The sequence below is a fragment of the Delphinapterus leucas genome, chromosome 11 (genome assembly GCF_059928025.1).
Source record: "Delphinapterus leucas isolate spDelLeu-1000000601 "Yukka" chromosome 11, BTC_Dleu_Yukka2, whole genome shotgun sequence".
Classification (NCBI taxonomy): domain Eukaryota; kingdom Metazoa; phylum Chordata; class Mammalia; order Artiodactyla; family Monodontidae; genus Delphinapterus; species Delphinapterus leucas.
This window is the reverse complement of record NC_143139.1, coordinates 11,593,521-11,612,016: the sequence shown is the minus strand read 5'-3', so window position 1 is coordinate 11,612,016 and position 18,496 is coordinate 11,593,521. Positions and strand designations below refer to the sequence as shown.

Here is an 18,496-nt window from a genome sequence, read left to right as displayed (position 1 = left end):
TAACTTTGCTAAATAGAGTATTCTTGGGTGATGGTTTTTATCTTTCAGTATTTCGAGTATGTCCTTCCACTCTCTCCTGGCCTGCAGAGTTTCTGCTGAGAAGTCTGCTGATAGACTGATGGGGATTCTTTTGTAGGTTACCATCCTTTTTTCCCTGGCTGCCTTTAGAATATTCTTTGTCATTGACTTTTGACAGTTTTAATATACCATGTCTTGAAGAAGGTCTTTTTGTATTGAAAAAGAAGGTCTCTTGGCTTTGTGGACTTGTCCATCCAGTTCCCTCCCCAGGTTTGGGAAGTCCTCAGCTATTCTTTCTTTAAATAAACCCTCTGCACTCTTCACTCTCCCTTTTCCTTCTGGGATACCCATTACCCTAATGATGCCCTTCCTAAAAGAGTCAGATGGTTCTATAGGATTTCTTTACTTTTTAGATCTTAATTCACTCTCCTCTTCTCCCTGTATCATTTCTAGATTTCAATCTTTAAGCTCACTAATTCTCTCTTCCATGTGGTCTGCTCTATTTCCAGTGCTTTCTAATGCATCCTTCATCTCATTTATTGAGTTCTTCAGCTCCAGAATTCTTATTTGGTGCTTTTTTTGAATTTCAATCTCTTTGGTAAAGTATTCCTTCTGTTCATTCATTTCATTCCTGAGGTCATTGAACTGCCTTTCAAAGTTTTCTTGTAGCTGGTTGAGTATCTTCATGACAGCTATTTTGAATTCTCTATCAGATCACAGCATTCCGTGACTTTAAATTTGGTTTCTGGAGGGCTGTCATTTTCTTTTTGTGGTACTGTGTTACCATGGTTCTTCATGGGGCTTGATGAGTGCTCCTCTGCCAGTGCATTTGAAGTGGTGAACATGTTTCTTCTTTAGGTAAAGCTTTTTTTTTTTTTCCTCACTTGATTGTAGCTATTCAATAGGTTAGTAATTAGATGCCTTTCTTTTGTTTCCCAGTAGGTGGCGCTATAGCACAAGTTTTTGGTTTCTCTTACCCGCGCTGGTTATTTTTGAGAGCTAGCACTTTCCACCCTGCACTGTCCGTGTCAGAGGTGTCGCCTGGTGCCCTCCTTGTCACTATTTCTGTCTCCAGGGTTGTCGGTTCCTTGCTGCTGCCGGTGTTGCTGACAGTGCCATCTGGGGCACGGAGATGGCCGGCACTGCCTTCACCGTCCCTCTGGTTCCACCTACTTTATGTGTTCCAGTCCACCCACCCTTAGATGACAGAGGTGTGGAACTCTCCAGCATGCTGCTGTGTTGGGCCGAGGAACCTTTGTTGAGTTATGGAAGTTTTACTGGTTTTACTGGTCGTAGATGGAAGGGGAGAGATAAAGGGAGTGTCTCACACCCCCCATGATGTTGATGTCACTCTTCCAAATGGGCACATTTTAAATACATTTGATAGGATCATAAGGGTAAACTTTTCTGTATTTTACTAAGCAGTAGGTCTAAATGGAATCAGAGGAAAGTGGTCCTTGTTCATGTTTACAATTCAAGCGGTTACATATTTTTTAAGTCCTGAAAGATGCTTTATTAACTGTAAGGGTTCTCTTATTTCTTGATTAAATTTAGCAAGAAGCTTACTATGAAATGTTATTTGCTGGCTGGCTTTCATAGTGAAGTGTTTCACTTTACCCTGATCTAAAATAGTGTGCCTTCCAAAGCTACTAGTGACAGATAAGAGCAGGAATACAACTTTACATAGTCAAGGAACATTTGTTTCTCTTATAATGCACTGTTTCAGGACTTTGTCCCCTCTCTGGGTCTTTTCCTTTTTTTAATCTTAAACTCTAAACTATAGAATTAAACTCCTTGACTAAAGTTTTCTGTAAGACAATTTATCTTCTTTGTTCCAGAACTCTGGGTGGCCTACGTTTCTTTTGTCTTCAACAGTCTTGCTCTTGAATGAAAGACTGCTCCTTTCATGTTAGTATTAGTCGCTCACACATATGAAAGAACGCCTGCCCTCTTGTGTCCATAGAGACTGCTACAATAAGGAGTGAATTAGCAAGTTTATCATGCCAGAAATACAGAGTTCTCTCCTGTGGAGATTTGTAACCAGAGTTTGCTCAAGGCTGCCAAGTATGGCTGTACAGTTCAAACACTGCAGAACAACCTCAGCCCAAGAGCTGAATGAACAGTCATTGAGGGGCTTCCCTGGTGGCGCAGTGGTTAACAATCCGCCTGCCAATGCAGGGGACACGGGTTCGAGCCCTGGTCCGGGAAGATCGCACGTGCCACGGAGCAACTAAGCCCGTGCGCCGCAACTACTGAGCCCGCACTCTAGAGCCCGCGAGCCACAAGTACTGAAGCCCTGGCACCTAGAGCCCTTGCTCCCCAGCAAGAGAAGCCACCGCAGTGAGAAGCCTGGGCACCGCAACGAAGAGTAGCCCCTGCTCACCGCAATTAGAGAAAGCCCGCGCACAGCAGTGAAACCCAACGCAGTCTAAATAAATAAATTAAATTTTAAAAAAAAAGCAGTCATTGAAATTCATCTCATACTTTGCTTGTCAGTCATGCCTCCTATGTCTAGACTGTGTCTTCTCAGAGGGGTTGCCCATTAAAATTTCATTCAAGGCTGCCATCCCCTCATAAAGCTTTGCACCACCTGAAGTGTGCATCCTTCTGTCATTTATGCAGATCTCCGTATTGGCTAATGACGGCCTCGTGGAGGCCCATTGTGAGTTAGTTGTACACTGCTCTCATCATGTAACTTCCCTACTCAGAAGTTTCCAGGAATTCAGATTCAAAATTGGAGGTGAATGACATCACATAGTCCCAGGTTATCAGAGGAAGGGAGTAAGGAACAGAGAGGCAAGAGGAGAAGTGCTAAATTTGTTGGTGGCGATGCAGGGAACTAAAATGCCGGCCTTCTGACTCCCAGCATACACGCTCTGAAGTCTTAGGCGATCCCGTTATTTTACCCCACCCCACCTATCCCTGTCAGGCCTAGAGTAAATGCACAATAGCTCGTTTGTTGAGTGAATGAATGAATGACTGTCTTTGCCCGGCTTCCCAGAACACGCGCTCTCCTGTGCTACATCTACTGCTGTGCACCTTCACTCATAGTGTTGTCCCCACCTGGGATGCTCACTGCTCCCTACCTGGTCAGCACTTACACAAGCTTCAAGACTCAGATCCACTTCCTCCATGAAGCTCTCCTCTTCCAGCCTTCATTAAGCCAGAAGAGGGAGCGCCATGGAGGCTGAGCATAGGTGTTCAGACTTAGCAGAAGAGCCCTGGACTGGATCAAGGACCCGCATTCCAGGCCCAGGTCTGCCAGGAGCTGGCTCTGTGATCCTGGATAGATCCCATCACCTCTCCTCTCGGAGCGTCATTGGTGTTGCTCAGTGCATGACATGCATAGTTCTAGTGAGGTGACATTAGGGACTTCCTGAAAATGTATTTTCTTGCATGTTAATAGAAATGTATTTGCTTAAATGTACTGGTTTTTGGGGGAAAAAGCCCCAAAAACATTAGACCCATGGTTCCTTGGATATTATTTTATGTGATAAGGCTAAGTATTTTAAGTTTAAAAAGAGAGCTCATGTAAGGAGAAATATTAAGTAAAGCATAATACAAGTAGTAATCAGACATGGCAAAAATAATAAAGTAGTATAAAAATGGTGGGAGTTTGCGAAGCCCTGGAGGAGCTCACCACCCTGGTTCCTTTTAACTCTCCCTGGGCTCTTCTCTGACCTTAATGTAGCACCGCCGGTTTGTCCATCACTGTTAGTTACTGACGACAATACAGCCTCTCTCGTTGTTACAGCTGTGTCTGATATTCCTTGATCTCTACCACACTCATCACAAAATAAATCACACAATAGGCCTTTTAAAAAGACTTGTGGGCTTCCCTGGTGGCACAGTGGTTAAGAATCCGCCTGCCAGTGCAGGGGACACAGGTTCAAGCCCTGGTCTGGGAAGATCCCACATGCCGCGGAGCTACTAAGCCCGTGCACCACAACTACTGAGCCTGCGCTCTAGAGCCTGCGAGCCACAACTACTGAGCCCGCATGCCATAACTACTGAAGCCCACGTGCCTAGAGCCTGTGCTCCGCAACAAGAGAAGTCACGGCAATGAGAAGCCCGCGCACGGCAACAAAGACCCAACATAGCCAAAAATGAAAACAAACAAATAAAATAAATTTATTTAAAAAGAAGACTTGTGGCTCTGCTGATTTTCCAACATTTGTAAAACACATTGACCCAGAGTGTCAAAACCATGTTCACTTTTATAAATGTAGATACTTTTTCTACTTAAAAAAATTATGTAGACTCATAACATAAAATTTGGAAAATACAGAAAAGGAGAAAGAAAGAAGGCATCCGTATTCTTACTATCCAACAATGAATCCTGCTAATATCTCCCCCTAATTAAAAGTTCTCCTGGAAAATCCTAGCAAGTGAGGATCTACTCTGTTCGTCATTTTGGAAACTTGGAATAGTCCCGAGTTAATGTATTCTTGTCATCCCAAATCATAAAATCAAAAATTTTCAATGGCAAATCCAGGGATGGAGGTCCACTGGCACCTTTAGAAACGGCAGTTGAGTAACTCCCACAGAGGGGAACCGAAGCTGGGAGAGGATCATAGTAACGGACAGTGCAGAATGCACTGTGTACACAAAGCTCTGTGCTAACGCTGATGGCTCAATATTTTGCATATGTGTTATGCTGATTTGTATATTCCTGTTTCCTGTAGGGTTTTTGGAGTCTCTGGACGACTTTTACCTTCTCAGCAGTGGTTTGGTATTGCTGCAGACCACAAACAGCGTGTATAATAAAACCCTACTGCAGCACGTGGTACCCAAGTCTCTCCTGGCCTGGCAAAGAGTCCGGGTGGCCAATATGATGGCAAACGGAGGCAAGCAGTGGGCAGAGGTCTTTTCAAAATACAACTCTGGTAAGTGGCCCCGCAGAATAACTTTTAGGCATGTACGTACATTTAGATCTGGAGTTAACCAGTAAAGCCATACCCATGCCCTGTCTTCATGTCTCCCGATATTTCAGGCACGTATAACAATCAGTACATGGTCCTGGACCTGAAGAAGGTAAATCTGAACTACAGCCTTGGTAAAGGCACTCTGTACATCGTGGAGCAAATTCCTGCATATGTAGAATATTCTGAACAAACCGATGTTCTGCGGACAGGTATTTTCTTCATGCTAGAAGTCTGGAAGTCTGATGTGTGTGTGTGTGTGTGTGTGTTTGTGTGTGTGTGTGTGTGTGTGTGTGTGTGATGGGTAACACTTGCTGTGTGAATGTATGATGCGGGGAGTATATGGTGGGGAAGGAAGGAGGGGAATGCCGTTGCTAGTCACACAGGGAAAGAATGACCAGGTTCAGCACAACATGTAAAACCTGCGCCTCAAACTCTTACGTGACAGCATGATCTACCCTTATGCGTAGACTGGGACAAAGCCAGGCATTCACAATCTTAGGACTACTTACGGTTCCAGTGTTACCTTCCCTGCTGGGTTCCCAAGTAAAATTTTAGCTCAGCGACTATTTATGGGAGTGCTACTCTGGCCCAGGGACTGGAAAAGCGTGGATGTAGAATCCCCAACACACAATCTGATAGGGAAGCAAGGCACCTAAAGAAGCTATTAGAACCCAGAAAGCAAACAGCAGTGATACGCTCTGGTGTAGCAAACCTGGTGGTGACGCTGTCAGTGGGAGGGATGAGAGAAGGCGGTTCTGGAGGGCAGGGTCACAGCCCAGACGTTGGAAGTGCTGGTTTTGGAGTCACATTGCCTTGATTTGACGGTCTGTTCCTCAAAATCTTATCCACTCTGTCCAAGCCTTACTTTCTTCATCTGTAAAACCTGACAGTAATGGTACAGGTCCCTAGTCCCTTACTCGTAATTACAAAATCCCAAAACTCTAAAAGTTCTTTGTTCCTTTGTCTTTTGTCCTAGCTCACTTGTGGTAGCCGAGTATGACCTGATCTGAACTCACTCGGCAGCAAAAACTAACTTGAACTATTTATGGCCTCTATTTATTTCCTCTCCTCTGGAGAGGATTTATACATCAGGCTACAGAGTTATCAATGTCTTTGATTATGAGGGGCTCCCCACAGAGACTGCAACATCATCTGTAATTTACACATTGCTGTTCTGCAATCTGGAAAACCCTGAATTCTGAAACACATCTGGCCCCCAGGAGTTTTGCGATGTGGGAGTGTAGACCTTTGCAATTTCACAGGGTTGTCATGATAATTAACTGAGATAATTTTTGTCGATTCTTGAGCACATTGCCGACACTTAGCAAGTCCTAACATCTTGCATTGAACATAGTGCTCAGCACACATAAGAAGTCCTCACTGAATATTTGTTAAATAAATGAAAGAGAAGATGATGTCTGCGTGGAGGTTTACAGGCTAGAAAGGAGCTCAGCAATTTGACAAGGGGACAAGGTCAAACAACTAGAGGCATGAAGACTGTGGTGTGAAGGAGAAACTATTAGCCCAAGACAGCTAGAGAGAAGGCTGTGACACGGAAGATAGGTAGTCAGAGGAAAATACAGCCTTTGGATCCTGATGAGCAGTCAGTTTAGCCTTTATACAAAGTCCAGAGATAAACCCATGAACCTATGGTCACCTAATCTACGGCAAAGGAGGCAAGAATATAAAATGGAGAAAAAACAGTGTCTTCAATAAGTGGTGCTGGGAAAACTGGACAGCTACTTGTAAAAGAATGAAATTAGAACACTGCCTAACACCACACACAAAAATAAATTCAAAATGGATTAAAGACCTAAATGTAAGACTGGACACTATAAAACTCTTAGAGGAAAACATAGGCAGAACACTCTTTGACATAAATCGCAGCAAGATCTTTTTTGACCCACCTCCTAGAGTAACGGAAATAAAAACAAAAATAAACAAATGAGACCTAATTAAACTTAAAAGCTTTTGCACAGCAAAGGAAACCATAAGCAAAACAAAAAAATCAACCCTCAGAATGGGAGAAAATATTTGCAAACGAAGCAACCGACAAGGGATTAATTTCCAAAATATACAAACAGCTCATGCAGCTCAGTATCAAAAAAACAAATAACCCAATCAAAAAATGGGCAGAAGACCTAAATAGATATTTCTCCAAAGAAGACATACAGATGGCCAAAAAAAGCACATGAAAAGATGCTGAACATCACTAATTATTAGAGAAATGCAAATCAAAACTACAATGAGGTATCACCTCACACCAGTCAGAATGTCCAACATCAAAAAATCTACAAACAATAAATGCTGGAGAGGGTGTGGAGAAAAGGGAACACTCTTGCACTGTTGGTGGGAATGTAAATTGGTACAGCCACTATGGGGAACAGTATGGAGGTTCCTCAAAAAACTAAAAATTAGCCTTTATCCTTTAGAAAACTGGAGTCTTTGAAAAGGGAGAACACACAGGTCAGAGAGAAGACAGGAGGGAGTTAGGAAACTGTTTAAATAGATCAGCTGAGAGATGAGAAGGAACAGAACCAAGATACGGTATGGGTCCTGGGGATCAGGGCCGGTCCTTCATTTCCCAGGTCCTCGAATCCATTTTGTAATGACACCCAGAGGGAACCGCCTCACTCCAGGGTGGCTCCTGCCAGCTAAATGCATATAATGTGCATAAAACAGAATTAATTAAGGTGGAAACTTCAAGAAGATCAGATGCTACCAAGTAGCGGACCTACCTCCTCTTCTTGTTGGAAAATCCACCTGAGAAGTCAGATCATTAGGTGGCTACTTGGTTGGCATGGCAGTTCGAAACTGAGAACCTAGCTGTCTGACTTGGTTCTAAGAGCCTGATAATAACAGGAAGCCTCTGATTATATGCTGGTAGATTCAGGTTCTTTGCAATCCCATTCCTAGATCCCGTGAAGAAATCTACCCTGGGACTAAGACAAGTTGATGCTGATCTTTCTGTGGTTTTGTTTTGTTTTCCCCCAGAGGCAAGAAGAACACAGAGTTAAATTCATTGAGTGTCTACTATATACTTGACATACCTTTTACTTATAGTCCTTTGTTTGACCTTCCTAACATATTTCCAGATAAGTAGCTTTGTTACCATCTTACTGTAAGGGAAGAAAGGCTCAGAAAGAAACGTGATTTTCCTAAATAATTAAGCGATATCATATAGCCATTTAAAAAAAAAAAAAAAAAGTCCCGCAAACCTCCTAGTATTTGGAAGCAGCTGTGATACGCCGATAGAAGCCCTGGGTGATTTTAGTCAGAAGGAAGGCATTCGACCTCTCTGAACCTCTGTTTCTTCCTTTAGAAGGAGGGATGTAATATTTATACATCAGCAGGTATTGTGTTGTTATATAAGATACTCTATTTTAAATCTTTTTTTAGTCATGAAGCTTTATGAAAATGTGAAGTATAAAGCGGCCATTTTTACTATTCATTTGAGCTATTCACATAGAGAACTATAATTATAAAAGTTAATATTCATCTAGTGCTTACCAAGTACCAGACCCTGTTGTAAGCTACTCCATCTGTTTGAACTCATTTAACACTCACAATGATCCTTATAAGGTAAGTACTATCATTGTTCACATTTTATAGACTGAGGCACAGAGAGGTTAAAAAATTCGTGTAAGGTCACATACCTAATAATGGCAGGACCAGGCTTAAGGTCCAGGCACTCTAACTCCCAAGCTGTATAACCTAGGTACACTGCAATAATAAATGTGACTTTTAGCCTGCACTTTCAATGTTGTCTTTATCTCACTTCTTCCTGATGCTGGCTCTGTGCCCCAGAATCAGCAAGGTTGAATGTCTTGTCATTTGTTTTCTCTTAATAAGTTCACCCCCGAGTAGGGGATCCTATAAAACAGTAAGAAGGGAAAAAGGCAGACAAGGGCTAAGAGAATATGGGAGTGGGAATTAATCCCCGAATGCTGAAGGTTGACTGTCCTATAGGCAATACCCTAGGCCACTGTAATCTGAGCTGTTCCCGAAATGTTGATTTGACTAAAGGTGTGTCACATGTTTGACGCCTAGTGTCCTCGGCACACTGAAGCTCTGAATGAAGCTGAGCCTTTATGAATGTCGAGCGTCAGAGGAGTTAAACGCCTACTGGAACCGTAAAGACCATCTCCATTCCCCTCACATTATGAACTCTTCCTTTCCCCCCTCCTGCTAAAAAAAAAGGGGTTGGGGGAATGAGGTTAACTGCCTAAGGTCTAGTTATTCAACCCTGAGCCTAGAATTCAGATAATCTTCTGCTTAATAGACTGCTTTAAGAATTTGGGGTGAAAACCCAAAGAACCCTGATGCTTTTCTTCCCCTCATGGAATAATCTAGAGGTCTACCGAGTCTGTAAATGTCAAAGGATCTGTTTGATTGCCAGGGTTCACAGTCATTATTTTCTATGTAGTATCATTTTGTAATTACACAGCTGTGCCAATTTTCAAAAGAAAGTACCACGAATAACATTTCTTTGGTTTCCTCTCTCTTCTGTCTTCCTCCCTGTCCATCCCACCCTTCCCTCCCTTCCATTCCAAATTAGGCTACTGGCCCTCCTACAACATTCCTTTCCATGAAAAAATCTACAACTGGAGCGGCTATCCAATGTTGGTTAAGAAGCTGGGTTTGGAGTACTCTTACGATCTGGCTTCACGAGCCAAAATCTTCCGGCGTGACCAAGGGAAAGTGACTGATATGGAATCCATGAAATATATCATGCGCTACAACAGTACGTAGCACATTTCTCAAGAATCATTCTTCAAAACTCCTTTTCTTCCCCATGGATAAAGAATCCATGTCATTTTATCATCTCTGTACTAGAAGGAATTATAAGAAGTTATTGAATTATTTAGTATTCAGTTGATACTATGCATATTATATACACAACAAATAGAATTTTGTCCTCTTTTATAAAAATGATAGGGAAGAAGATTCTACATTTTTTTTTAACTGAAAAAGTTATATGTAAAACACAGAAGAAAAAACCCATGTAGGGTACTTTTTTTTACCCTACCGTCCCAAACACAGATTTCCTTCCAAGGAGAAAAGCAGCTACTAAAACAGCAATTATTCATAAATACTTTATTTTTGATGAACAGTATCGAGTCAGATTTGTATCTATTTTGTTAAAAAAAAATGTAGGTACATTTGTCCTCTGTTACCTTTCTTCCATCCAATTCTTCACTGTGCAAGGTTCTTGAGACCAGGCTGAGCCTGGAGCAGGGGACTTGGCGGTTGCCTCTTCCCAGTACAAGTCGGAGGTGACTTCTGTATATGGGAGCAGGCTGGGCCGAGGAGGTCTCTGGGGTATACGCTCTGATCATCTAGGCTTTAACAGGTCCAGTTTACTGTGGATAAGTGGATCTCAGAATGGTCAGTGCTCACGCTTTTCCCCATCACTGTTTCCTAGATTACAAGAACGATACTTACAGTAACGGCGATCCCTGCAATACCATCTGTTGCCGTGAGGACCTGAACTCACTGAGCCCAAGTCCTGGAGGTTGCTATGACACCAAGGTAACACGCTATTGGTGGTTTTGGTTTTTTTTTCTTTAACTTTTTGTTTTATACTGGAGTACAGCCAATTAACAGTGTTGCAGTAGTTTCAGGCGCACAGCAACGTGACTCGGCCATAGGTAACATGTATCCAATCTCCCCCAAACTCCCCTCCCATCCAGTCGTTACTGGTTTTTGGATTTAATTTCTACCAGTACCTAGGCCTTTTCAAAGGCAGAGCTGCAGAGGTTTTTGTGGCATAAAGCACAATAATGTCTCTAAACACAAACTCAATTCAGGAATCAGCTTTTTCAGAGATTCTGGTGGTAGGTCCTATTGCCTAACTTCCAGTTCCTGCTCGGCCACTCAGCTGTAAACCACATAATCTTTTATGCTTCTGTTTCCTCATCCAAAAAATGGAAATAAGAGTACTTGCCTCAAGGGTTGTTGTGAAGAATCAACACTTAATAGCTATAAAATGTTCACAACAGTACTTAGTGGGTTGTTTGTAAATGTACACAGTCATCATGATGATGATGGTGATATTGTGGAGGTCTTAAGGTTTACCAGACCGGCCCAAAGTCCAAAGAACATACTGAGAGCAGTGTGATTTCACGTTACACAGGAATTGAATGTAGCTGAAGGAACAAGTATTGGACCAGATGCTCAAGCAATAAAGACTTTTCACTATGCTAGAATTGTTAAGTGCCGTAATGTGTCACAATATAGGTAATAAAAAGTTTGCAGTGGGGCTGAAGCCCACTCATATAGGCTTGTGAGAACCAGTTGTTAAAATAGTTGACACCAACTTGATAGCTTGAAGTGGTGGAATATTTCCATCATGGAAATCAGCAAACACTACAAATAGGGGTCTTTTTCCCTCAGAGAGCTAGTTAGTTAAAAATTTACCAGGATTTGGGATGTCCAAGGTTGTGAGTTAGCCATTTAGTTGGTGGAAGGAATCATTCTACCACATCCTTTTGCACTTTCGGCTTGGGCATATGTCTTTTCATTTGCATCTCCAGTCCTGAATTCTAGAAGAAATCTGTTACAAGCGGAGTTAACTGTTCTATCTGAAGCTCTGATAACTGTAAGAATGCCAACCCCCCCATACATTATTTTTTCTATCAGCTTAATGTCTAAACAGAAGATGCCTTAGAATAGTTTGAGCCAAGCATTAGCCTTAATGACTCTCAAAATGTTGTGTAAGAAAAATTTAGTGGATGTAGCGAGCCTGGCACACGTGAAGCCCCAGTGAATGCTTTTGCATTTATTTCTTTTTAATGGCATTTGCAAACATTCAGTAAAGTGTGTGAAAAGCGTTATATCCATTCCAGAACACACAAAGAGAATTACTTGAACTGGGGAGAGCCCAAGCCAAGCTTCCATCTGCCAAATTTTACTTTCTTCAGGAGACAAGAGCCTGCCAATTTTTCATCAAAAAAGTCTCTGCTGAAGTATATTCTTTAAAAATATCATTTCTCTTGAGCCATTTTGAATATGAGGAAAACCAGAAGTTATGAGACGTTTCCTGCTTTCCCCTCTAGGCTTAAGATCTGCTGCTACCCAATGTTCAAGTGCTTTTAAGAACCACGGACCTCACTTTTCATCGAGTTCCTTCTACTTTAATACTCGTTAGTGCCCTGATTCATAACAACTTTTACTGAGGAATTAATCTAGTCTAGGCACTGCTTCAAGTATTTGCTCTCATTAATCCTTATGACAACTCTTCTATGAAGCAGAGTTTTTTACAAATGAGAAAACGGAGTCAAAATACGTTTTGGAGCTAGAATTCCAAACATGAGTAACCTGATTCCAGATCTCACACTTTTGGCGGTTCGCTTAACACACTTCTACTGGTCAGTGCACATTTGAATGCCGGATGGATGCAGAAGAACGTTCGTGTGGAAGCCTGTAAGATTCCACTTTAAGGGGAGCTAATATTGTGACTTTGGACGAGGAGCAGGAACGACAAGTACAGCAGGGATGTAGTCTAGCTTTTGCCCAGCGGTTTCCTAAAATGTCCCCCTCTCCTCTCTTTGCAGGTGGCAGATATCCACCTGGCGTCCGCGTACACAGCCTATGCCATTAGTGGGCCCACAGTACAAGGTGGCCTCCCTGTTTTTCACTGGAGCCGTTTCAACAAAACTCTCCATGAGGGCATGCCAGAGGCCTACAACTTTGATTTTATTACCATGAAACCAATTCTGTAACTTGACATGAAATGGAGGGAGATGAGATACAAAGGGCACTATTTTAACTACGTTTTCCCATTCAGACTTAGTCTTAAAATATATTCAATCCAGTCTATCACTTTCATTTTTCACTGTCAATTTTGTCATGTTTAAAACAAGCATTTACTATAGGGTAGAGCACTGTAGAAGAAAAAATTACATACGATGAACGACAATACCGTTTTAGCACACAAGCTTATACACAAGAAAGTATGGTAGAAGCTGCTCCCTCGCTCACCAAAATCCATTCTCTGCTTTTAAGCCTGGCCCCACAGACCACACCTCCCAGGCTGCCTTGGGCAGCTGTGCCACGTGGCGGCGTTCTCACGAGTGGACTCTTTCCAGGCCTGGCCCCTAACAGCCTGTACTGCTCATGCTGTTTCCCCTTCTCCCACCTGGATGTGCTTGATGACAGAGTTCTAGGGGGTGGTGGGACCTGCAATAGGAATACTCCAATAGTGTTCTTTTTCTGGTCATTAGGAAGCAACAGCTGAGTCTTTTTCTGGCGCAGGACAGGCACATAATACAGCAGACTTTAATGTTGTCTCCCGTTAGTTAAAAGCAGCATATCTAATCTGGGAGCAACTCTGCATAACAAACTTTTCTTTCAAAGCTGGAGAACTATATGTGGTTTGAGTACCGTGGTACTGTCAAGTTAAGTTAAACGAGCCATACTGAACACTGTAACTGACTCTCAACAAGGTGAAAGACTCCCAGAAGAAAAAACAAAGAAACACAAGGGCTGAGAACAAGCAGAATGAATCAGAGCACACAGGATGTGAAAAACCCAGCAGTTTATTTCAAAGTATAAATTTCAGGCTTGCTGAACAAAATCCCACTACAGTTAACACTTATACAGACAACACTCTACTGTACATTTAAAAAAGAAAAACCCCACAAAAACCTTCGAAACCTAATAAAAATAGGGCAACTTGGTACAGCCCAGTTTCTATTAGACATTAGGAAGGTCTTACATTGTCTTATTATTTACACTTTCAACTGCAATAAAGAAAAATCAGGATGCAAGTTTACTACAAAGGAATTATTTTTATATTTAAATTTGAAATGGTTGATGAAACACTAAAGCCAGGATTTCCCAAAAGGTGTTTGATTGCCCAGTTACCTTATTTACAAACAAAATTTTTTTAAAAGATGGCAATTAAATATAAATGATGGGTATTAACTGACTCTACGAATAAAAAAAAATGAAAAACTTATTTAGCATGATAAAATAATTTGACCAGAAGACAAAGCATGTATTTGTACCATCCTATTCCTCCCCACTGGCTGGCTCAAGGGGAATAAGTTTTAGGAATTGGATAAACCTGCCGCACTAACAAAACACCTTATAGGCATTGTTCTAATCTTTTTTTTTTTTTTGTCCCAAAATTTTTAAAAAGGGGAGGGAGCCTCATTTGCCCAGTAAATAGTAAGGCAGGCAGAATCATACATTGGTTTTAGATAGAGTTATTTTCAATAATCTAATACTGGGACATGGTATTTCTGGAAATTAAAATAAAACAGGCCAATGATAAAGCTAAAGTAATGAATAAATCACAGGATACTGAAATAGCCCAAGAAGGAAAGTCCCGGAGAACACTTGGAAGTGTTTGCCGTAACCTACTGTGCTAAGATCACAGTGTATAAAAGAGAGGAGGATACCACAGGCATTATTTTCTTAATCTTGTACAGTACTGGAAAATTCGCAGAATAAGACAAAAGTGTATGCAGTATTAACACCTTGCTGCATAAATGATCATTTTGAAAGTGTAAGCAAAAGAGCAAACAAACAAAAAAAACTACGTTAACACTTAATCCAATACAGCAAGAGAACTGTGTGGTGCGGCCCACCTAAGGAGTTCTGCTGACAGATGGTCCTAAGATTCCAAGCTCCTTGCTTTAGGTCATTGTTTTCAATTAAACCTTTCATTTACTATCTGGCAATGGGGGTCAGGAGAGCGGGGAACACCTCTCTGTGAGGCAAATGGTATCCCAATAAACACTCACTTCTCAAGGAAGAAAGCTCTACCTTCACTTCTCTCATAAACTTCTGTGTTAAACAGCACACAGTTCTCCGCATATTTTAAAAGTGAGTCCAGAGAAATAGCGGGATACAGTCACCTCGTAAAGTTACCTGTTAACAACAGATGTCTCTGTATGTAATTTATAAATTTACTGGCAAGAACATAATTTTAAAATGTGAGGCTTACACTTAAAACAGGGTGAAGATTACTCTGACAAAGTGCAAAGTAGAGAGTAACAAACATCACAGTTACCTTTCAATGTCATATAAACATCCTATATTTCAGGCTGAAGTATCAGAAGTTTCCAGGATTTCCAACAAGGCAATACTTGCACAAGTATTGTCAGGCTAAAAAGGTAGCAAACTTGCATTCCCAAAATGGGATTATCAAGTTTATTTATAACACTCTGTGAAAAGATATTGTGAAATAAAAAAAGGTACCATGGAGTGTGAACTGCTATTAAAAAAATCTGTAACCAGTAGCTATTTCTAGTTGAGTCCTCCATTCTCTGTCCCCAAAGAAACAAACCAAACAAAAAGAAAGTACTCCTCAACATGAAAACCTGCCCCAAATAAAAGCCTAGAGTTCTAGCCTAGCACCCATAAGTAACTCCAATACAGCTGCTGCCTATAAATCCCATGGCAGGCTAACTGAAGGAGACCATTTCATAATATCTTTTCCCTCAAATAATCACAATTTCTCTTTGTACCTTCCCTCCACCACCTGTAATAAAGTTTTATTTTACTGTAGAAAATCTATTTTTAGGGTTACTATTTAAGTATTTATTTTTCTCTGACAGAAATGACACAATATAGGCTAAAATAATATTCTCATTCTACTGGGCTTTCTTCACCTGATTATATAATGCTATGAAACCTTTAAAAAAAAAAAAGGATTAGTAAATATAAATAAAAAACGTTCACCAAGGGCACCTTTCTAGGCTAGGTAAGCAAATTATTATCAAGTGACCACAAAACCGGTCAATAAAGAACAATTTTGAACGTGGGCTTTCTATTCTGTAGACAGGAGTGATCTTGAACACATAATCAACACTGCAACCATTGCAGGTAAAAACATATATACATGCAGATATAAGATAGGTGCTCACACACATCTAGAAGATCATCAATTTCTCCCTTTAAAGTTTCATTGGCATGACATTGGCAACTTCTTTACCATCATCATTAGTACTAGAATGAGTAACGTCTACATGGTTGGCAAATACAATTAGTGGAAACTTTAATTCTTATTGTGGTCTCATTTTCTGAAAGCAAAAGGAAGATTTTGGATTTACTTTTGGCAATCTGTAGGCTTTCTTCAGCATCAATCAGACTTCACACCCAACATGACAGTACACTGACCGGTAAAAGTCTCTAAAGAGTTTCTTTACAACTAGAATGCTTCCTTATTACAAGCCACCGAAGTTGCAAACAAAGCAGCATTAATATTGAAGCCATAGCTCCTGCTTATAATTCCAGGAAAAATTAATGACTAACTTATTTAAGAAGGTAGGAGTATGAATTCAAATATGATATGGGAAGATGACTTGAAAATTTGTTTCACAAACTCCACAAATTCCTTTCCACGTATGGCCAACCACGCTCTCACACCCCAAATTACACCACCTCTCCTGTCTTAAGCTATCTACACTCAAACATGTACCTGATACCACGTATAGCTGGCACTCATAATGAAAATCCATGACCTAAGCTGAACTTGATTAAAACTTTGAAGAAGAACAGAGATGCACAGAAGTTATATCTAATTGTTACATAAAATGACTCCAAAGGATATACTTTAAAAATCCTATCCAGAGCTGACATACGGTAAATCAGACAAAACTTAGCACCATCAAAACAAAGTTAAAAGATTAAGACAGGAAGAATGACAGGAGAATAAAGAAGAAATGGAGCTTTCCCTTTGATACTTTACTCACTGTATTTTGTGAAATTTACTTCCTTTGAAAGAATACTATGCTTTGGGTGATAAGGTAAACTAGAATTGCTTTCATCATCTCTAAAACCTTGTGCAACATAGATACCAAAATATATTTGAAGGAAAATTTTCTTACACAACGTGGTGCAAAAATAAAAAGCATTTATATTCTTGGAAGAAAAGAGCAAGTCAAATTTTTGGAGTTAAATGTAGTGATGTCACTGATGAGACTATTTATAAAAGGCTTGGTCTAAAATTTACTTGAGGGAGATGTGCTACGTTTGGTGGAGATAAAGGAGAAATGAGGGTGAAAGGCTGTCAGGGAAGAGTAAATAATAATGGACAAATGGCCCTGTTTACTTTTGTCATTAATCTTTAAGGCACAAAATAAATGGAAAAACCAGATTAGAAAAGGGAGGGCCCATTGCAAATCTTTTTCATCTAACTGACAACCCAGAAGAGACAAAAGAAAAGATGAACAGATCCTTTCCTGTGTTCAAATTAACCTATTTTAAACTATTTAACCATTTTGCTTTTTATTTTTTCTTTGGGTTCCATTTAGATTCAGTTTAAATCATTTATCTATGAACCTACAGATCTCTGAGAAGCAGAATCATGCCAGATACATACCTCAAATCCTTTGATCTACTTACTTCACACTGGAAGAGAGGTAAATTTGAGAATGAAAATGGGAGATTCCACTGCAATAAACATATAAATACAGAAAAGCACAAACACCCACACATATACCCCAGCCTCAAAACTAAAGCAAGGTGCACATTTACATTTCAAACCCTTGAAGCGTGAATTGTTCAGGAAAAGATTCTGCTTTATGGGCTGAGTTTATTCTGATTATAAACAAATGTAATGTATATACACATCTGTCCAAGAAATCTTGCACAGTGTGGATTTTACAATGGGTATCATGCACAAGATTAAAGCGAGACCCAAATGTGGAACTTTTGAAGAAGGAGGAAGAGATAAAGGCCCCAAGGTTTAACTGCTCTGGGAAGAAGAGATCACATCCGTTGACTGAGGATCACAGAAAGGTCCAAAACGTCCATAAATATCCTTGGCTCGTACTGCAAAGTAGTATTTGCTTCCAGATACAAACTGGGTGAGAGTGCATGCCATGGGCAAGGGAAGCGCCTTTACTTCTCCAATCTTCTTCCACTGGGAGGGCACAGTGGCACTGGGCTCCTCATGGTAAGCATACAGATGGTAGCTGTCGACGGCGGCACAGCTCCTGTCCACCTCGAGGACGCTCCAGGACAGCACAATGCCGTTTTGACTCTGCACCCGGGCTAACTTCAAGTGCGGCTTCTGAGGCGGAGATGTGCTGGCGGCCTCTGGGGGCAGGCGCTGCGGCTGCGGGGCTTCTGGTAAGGGCGCCGGGTGCACAGGGCGTGAGGGGGGCTCCTGGAGGAGGAAGAGGCACGCCAGTTTATAATGGCCACAAAGAGGGCCGCTGCTGAAGGGAGAGCACAGCATCCTAGAGAACATTTAGAGGGGCTTCACCTTACACCAAGGACCCTGGGAGACACCAGACCCCATGCCATTTCTGGCAAGTTCTAGTTGATGATTTGTAACCAGTAACGCCCCGCACGATGAGAGCTAAGGTTCCTCCCACTCTACGTTTGAGGTCTAAAATACTGAGTTTTCCTTGGGAAACAAAAGCCCTTGCTGATGGAACATCATCTTGATAAAAACTGAAATAAGCATCTACTTCTAACAAAATAATTTATGATCTGATGATCTGTACTACAGATACTTATTTTAATATAACATAACATTTTAAAATAACATGTGTGGCAGTCTATCATGTAAAATTTGAGTGTCAACTCTACTT

General features: G+C 41.1%; 2 protein-coding genes across 7 annotated transcripts in view; one reads left to right on the top strand and one right to left on the bottom strand.

Moving 5' to 3' along the window:
* PLBD1 (phospholipase B domain containing 1) overlaps positions 1 to 13,901 on the top strand; it is a 68,909-nt gene extending 55,008 nt beyond the window's left edge. For both annotated transcript variants that reach the window (XM_022577648.3, XM_089920346.1), the window contains 5 exons: positions 4,704 to 4,904; positions 5,012 to 5,152; positions 9,502 to 9,687; positions 10,369 to 10,475; positions 12,500 to 13,901. In XM_022577648.3, coding sequence (XP_022433356.1) covers positions 4,704 to 4,904; positions 5,012 to 5,152; positions 9,502 to 9,687; positions 10,369 to 10,475; positions 12,500 to 12,667 — 803 coding nt within the window. In that variant the 3' untranslated portion in view covers positions 12,668 to 13,901. The remainder of the gene's footprint in view (positions 1 to 4,703; positions 4,905 to 5,011; positions 5,153 to 9,501; positions 9,688 to 10,368; positions 10,476 to 12,499) is intronic.
* ATF7IP (activating transcription factor 7 interacting protein) overlaps positions 13,466 to 18,496 on the bottom strand; it is a 127,758-nt gene continuing 122,727 nt past the window's right edge. For all 5 annotated transcript variants that reach the window (XM_089920342.1, XM_022577641.2, XM_022577640.3 and 2 more), the window contains one exon: positions 13,466 to 18,066. In XM_089920342.1, the coding sequence (XP_089776468.1) occupies positions 17,644 to 18,066 (423 nt within the window). In that variant the 3' untranslated portion in view covers positions 13,466 to 17,643. The remainder of the gene's footprint in view (positions 18,067 to 18,496) is intronic.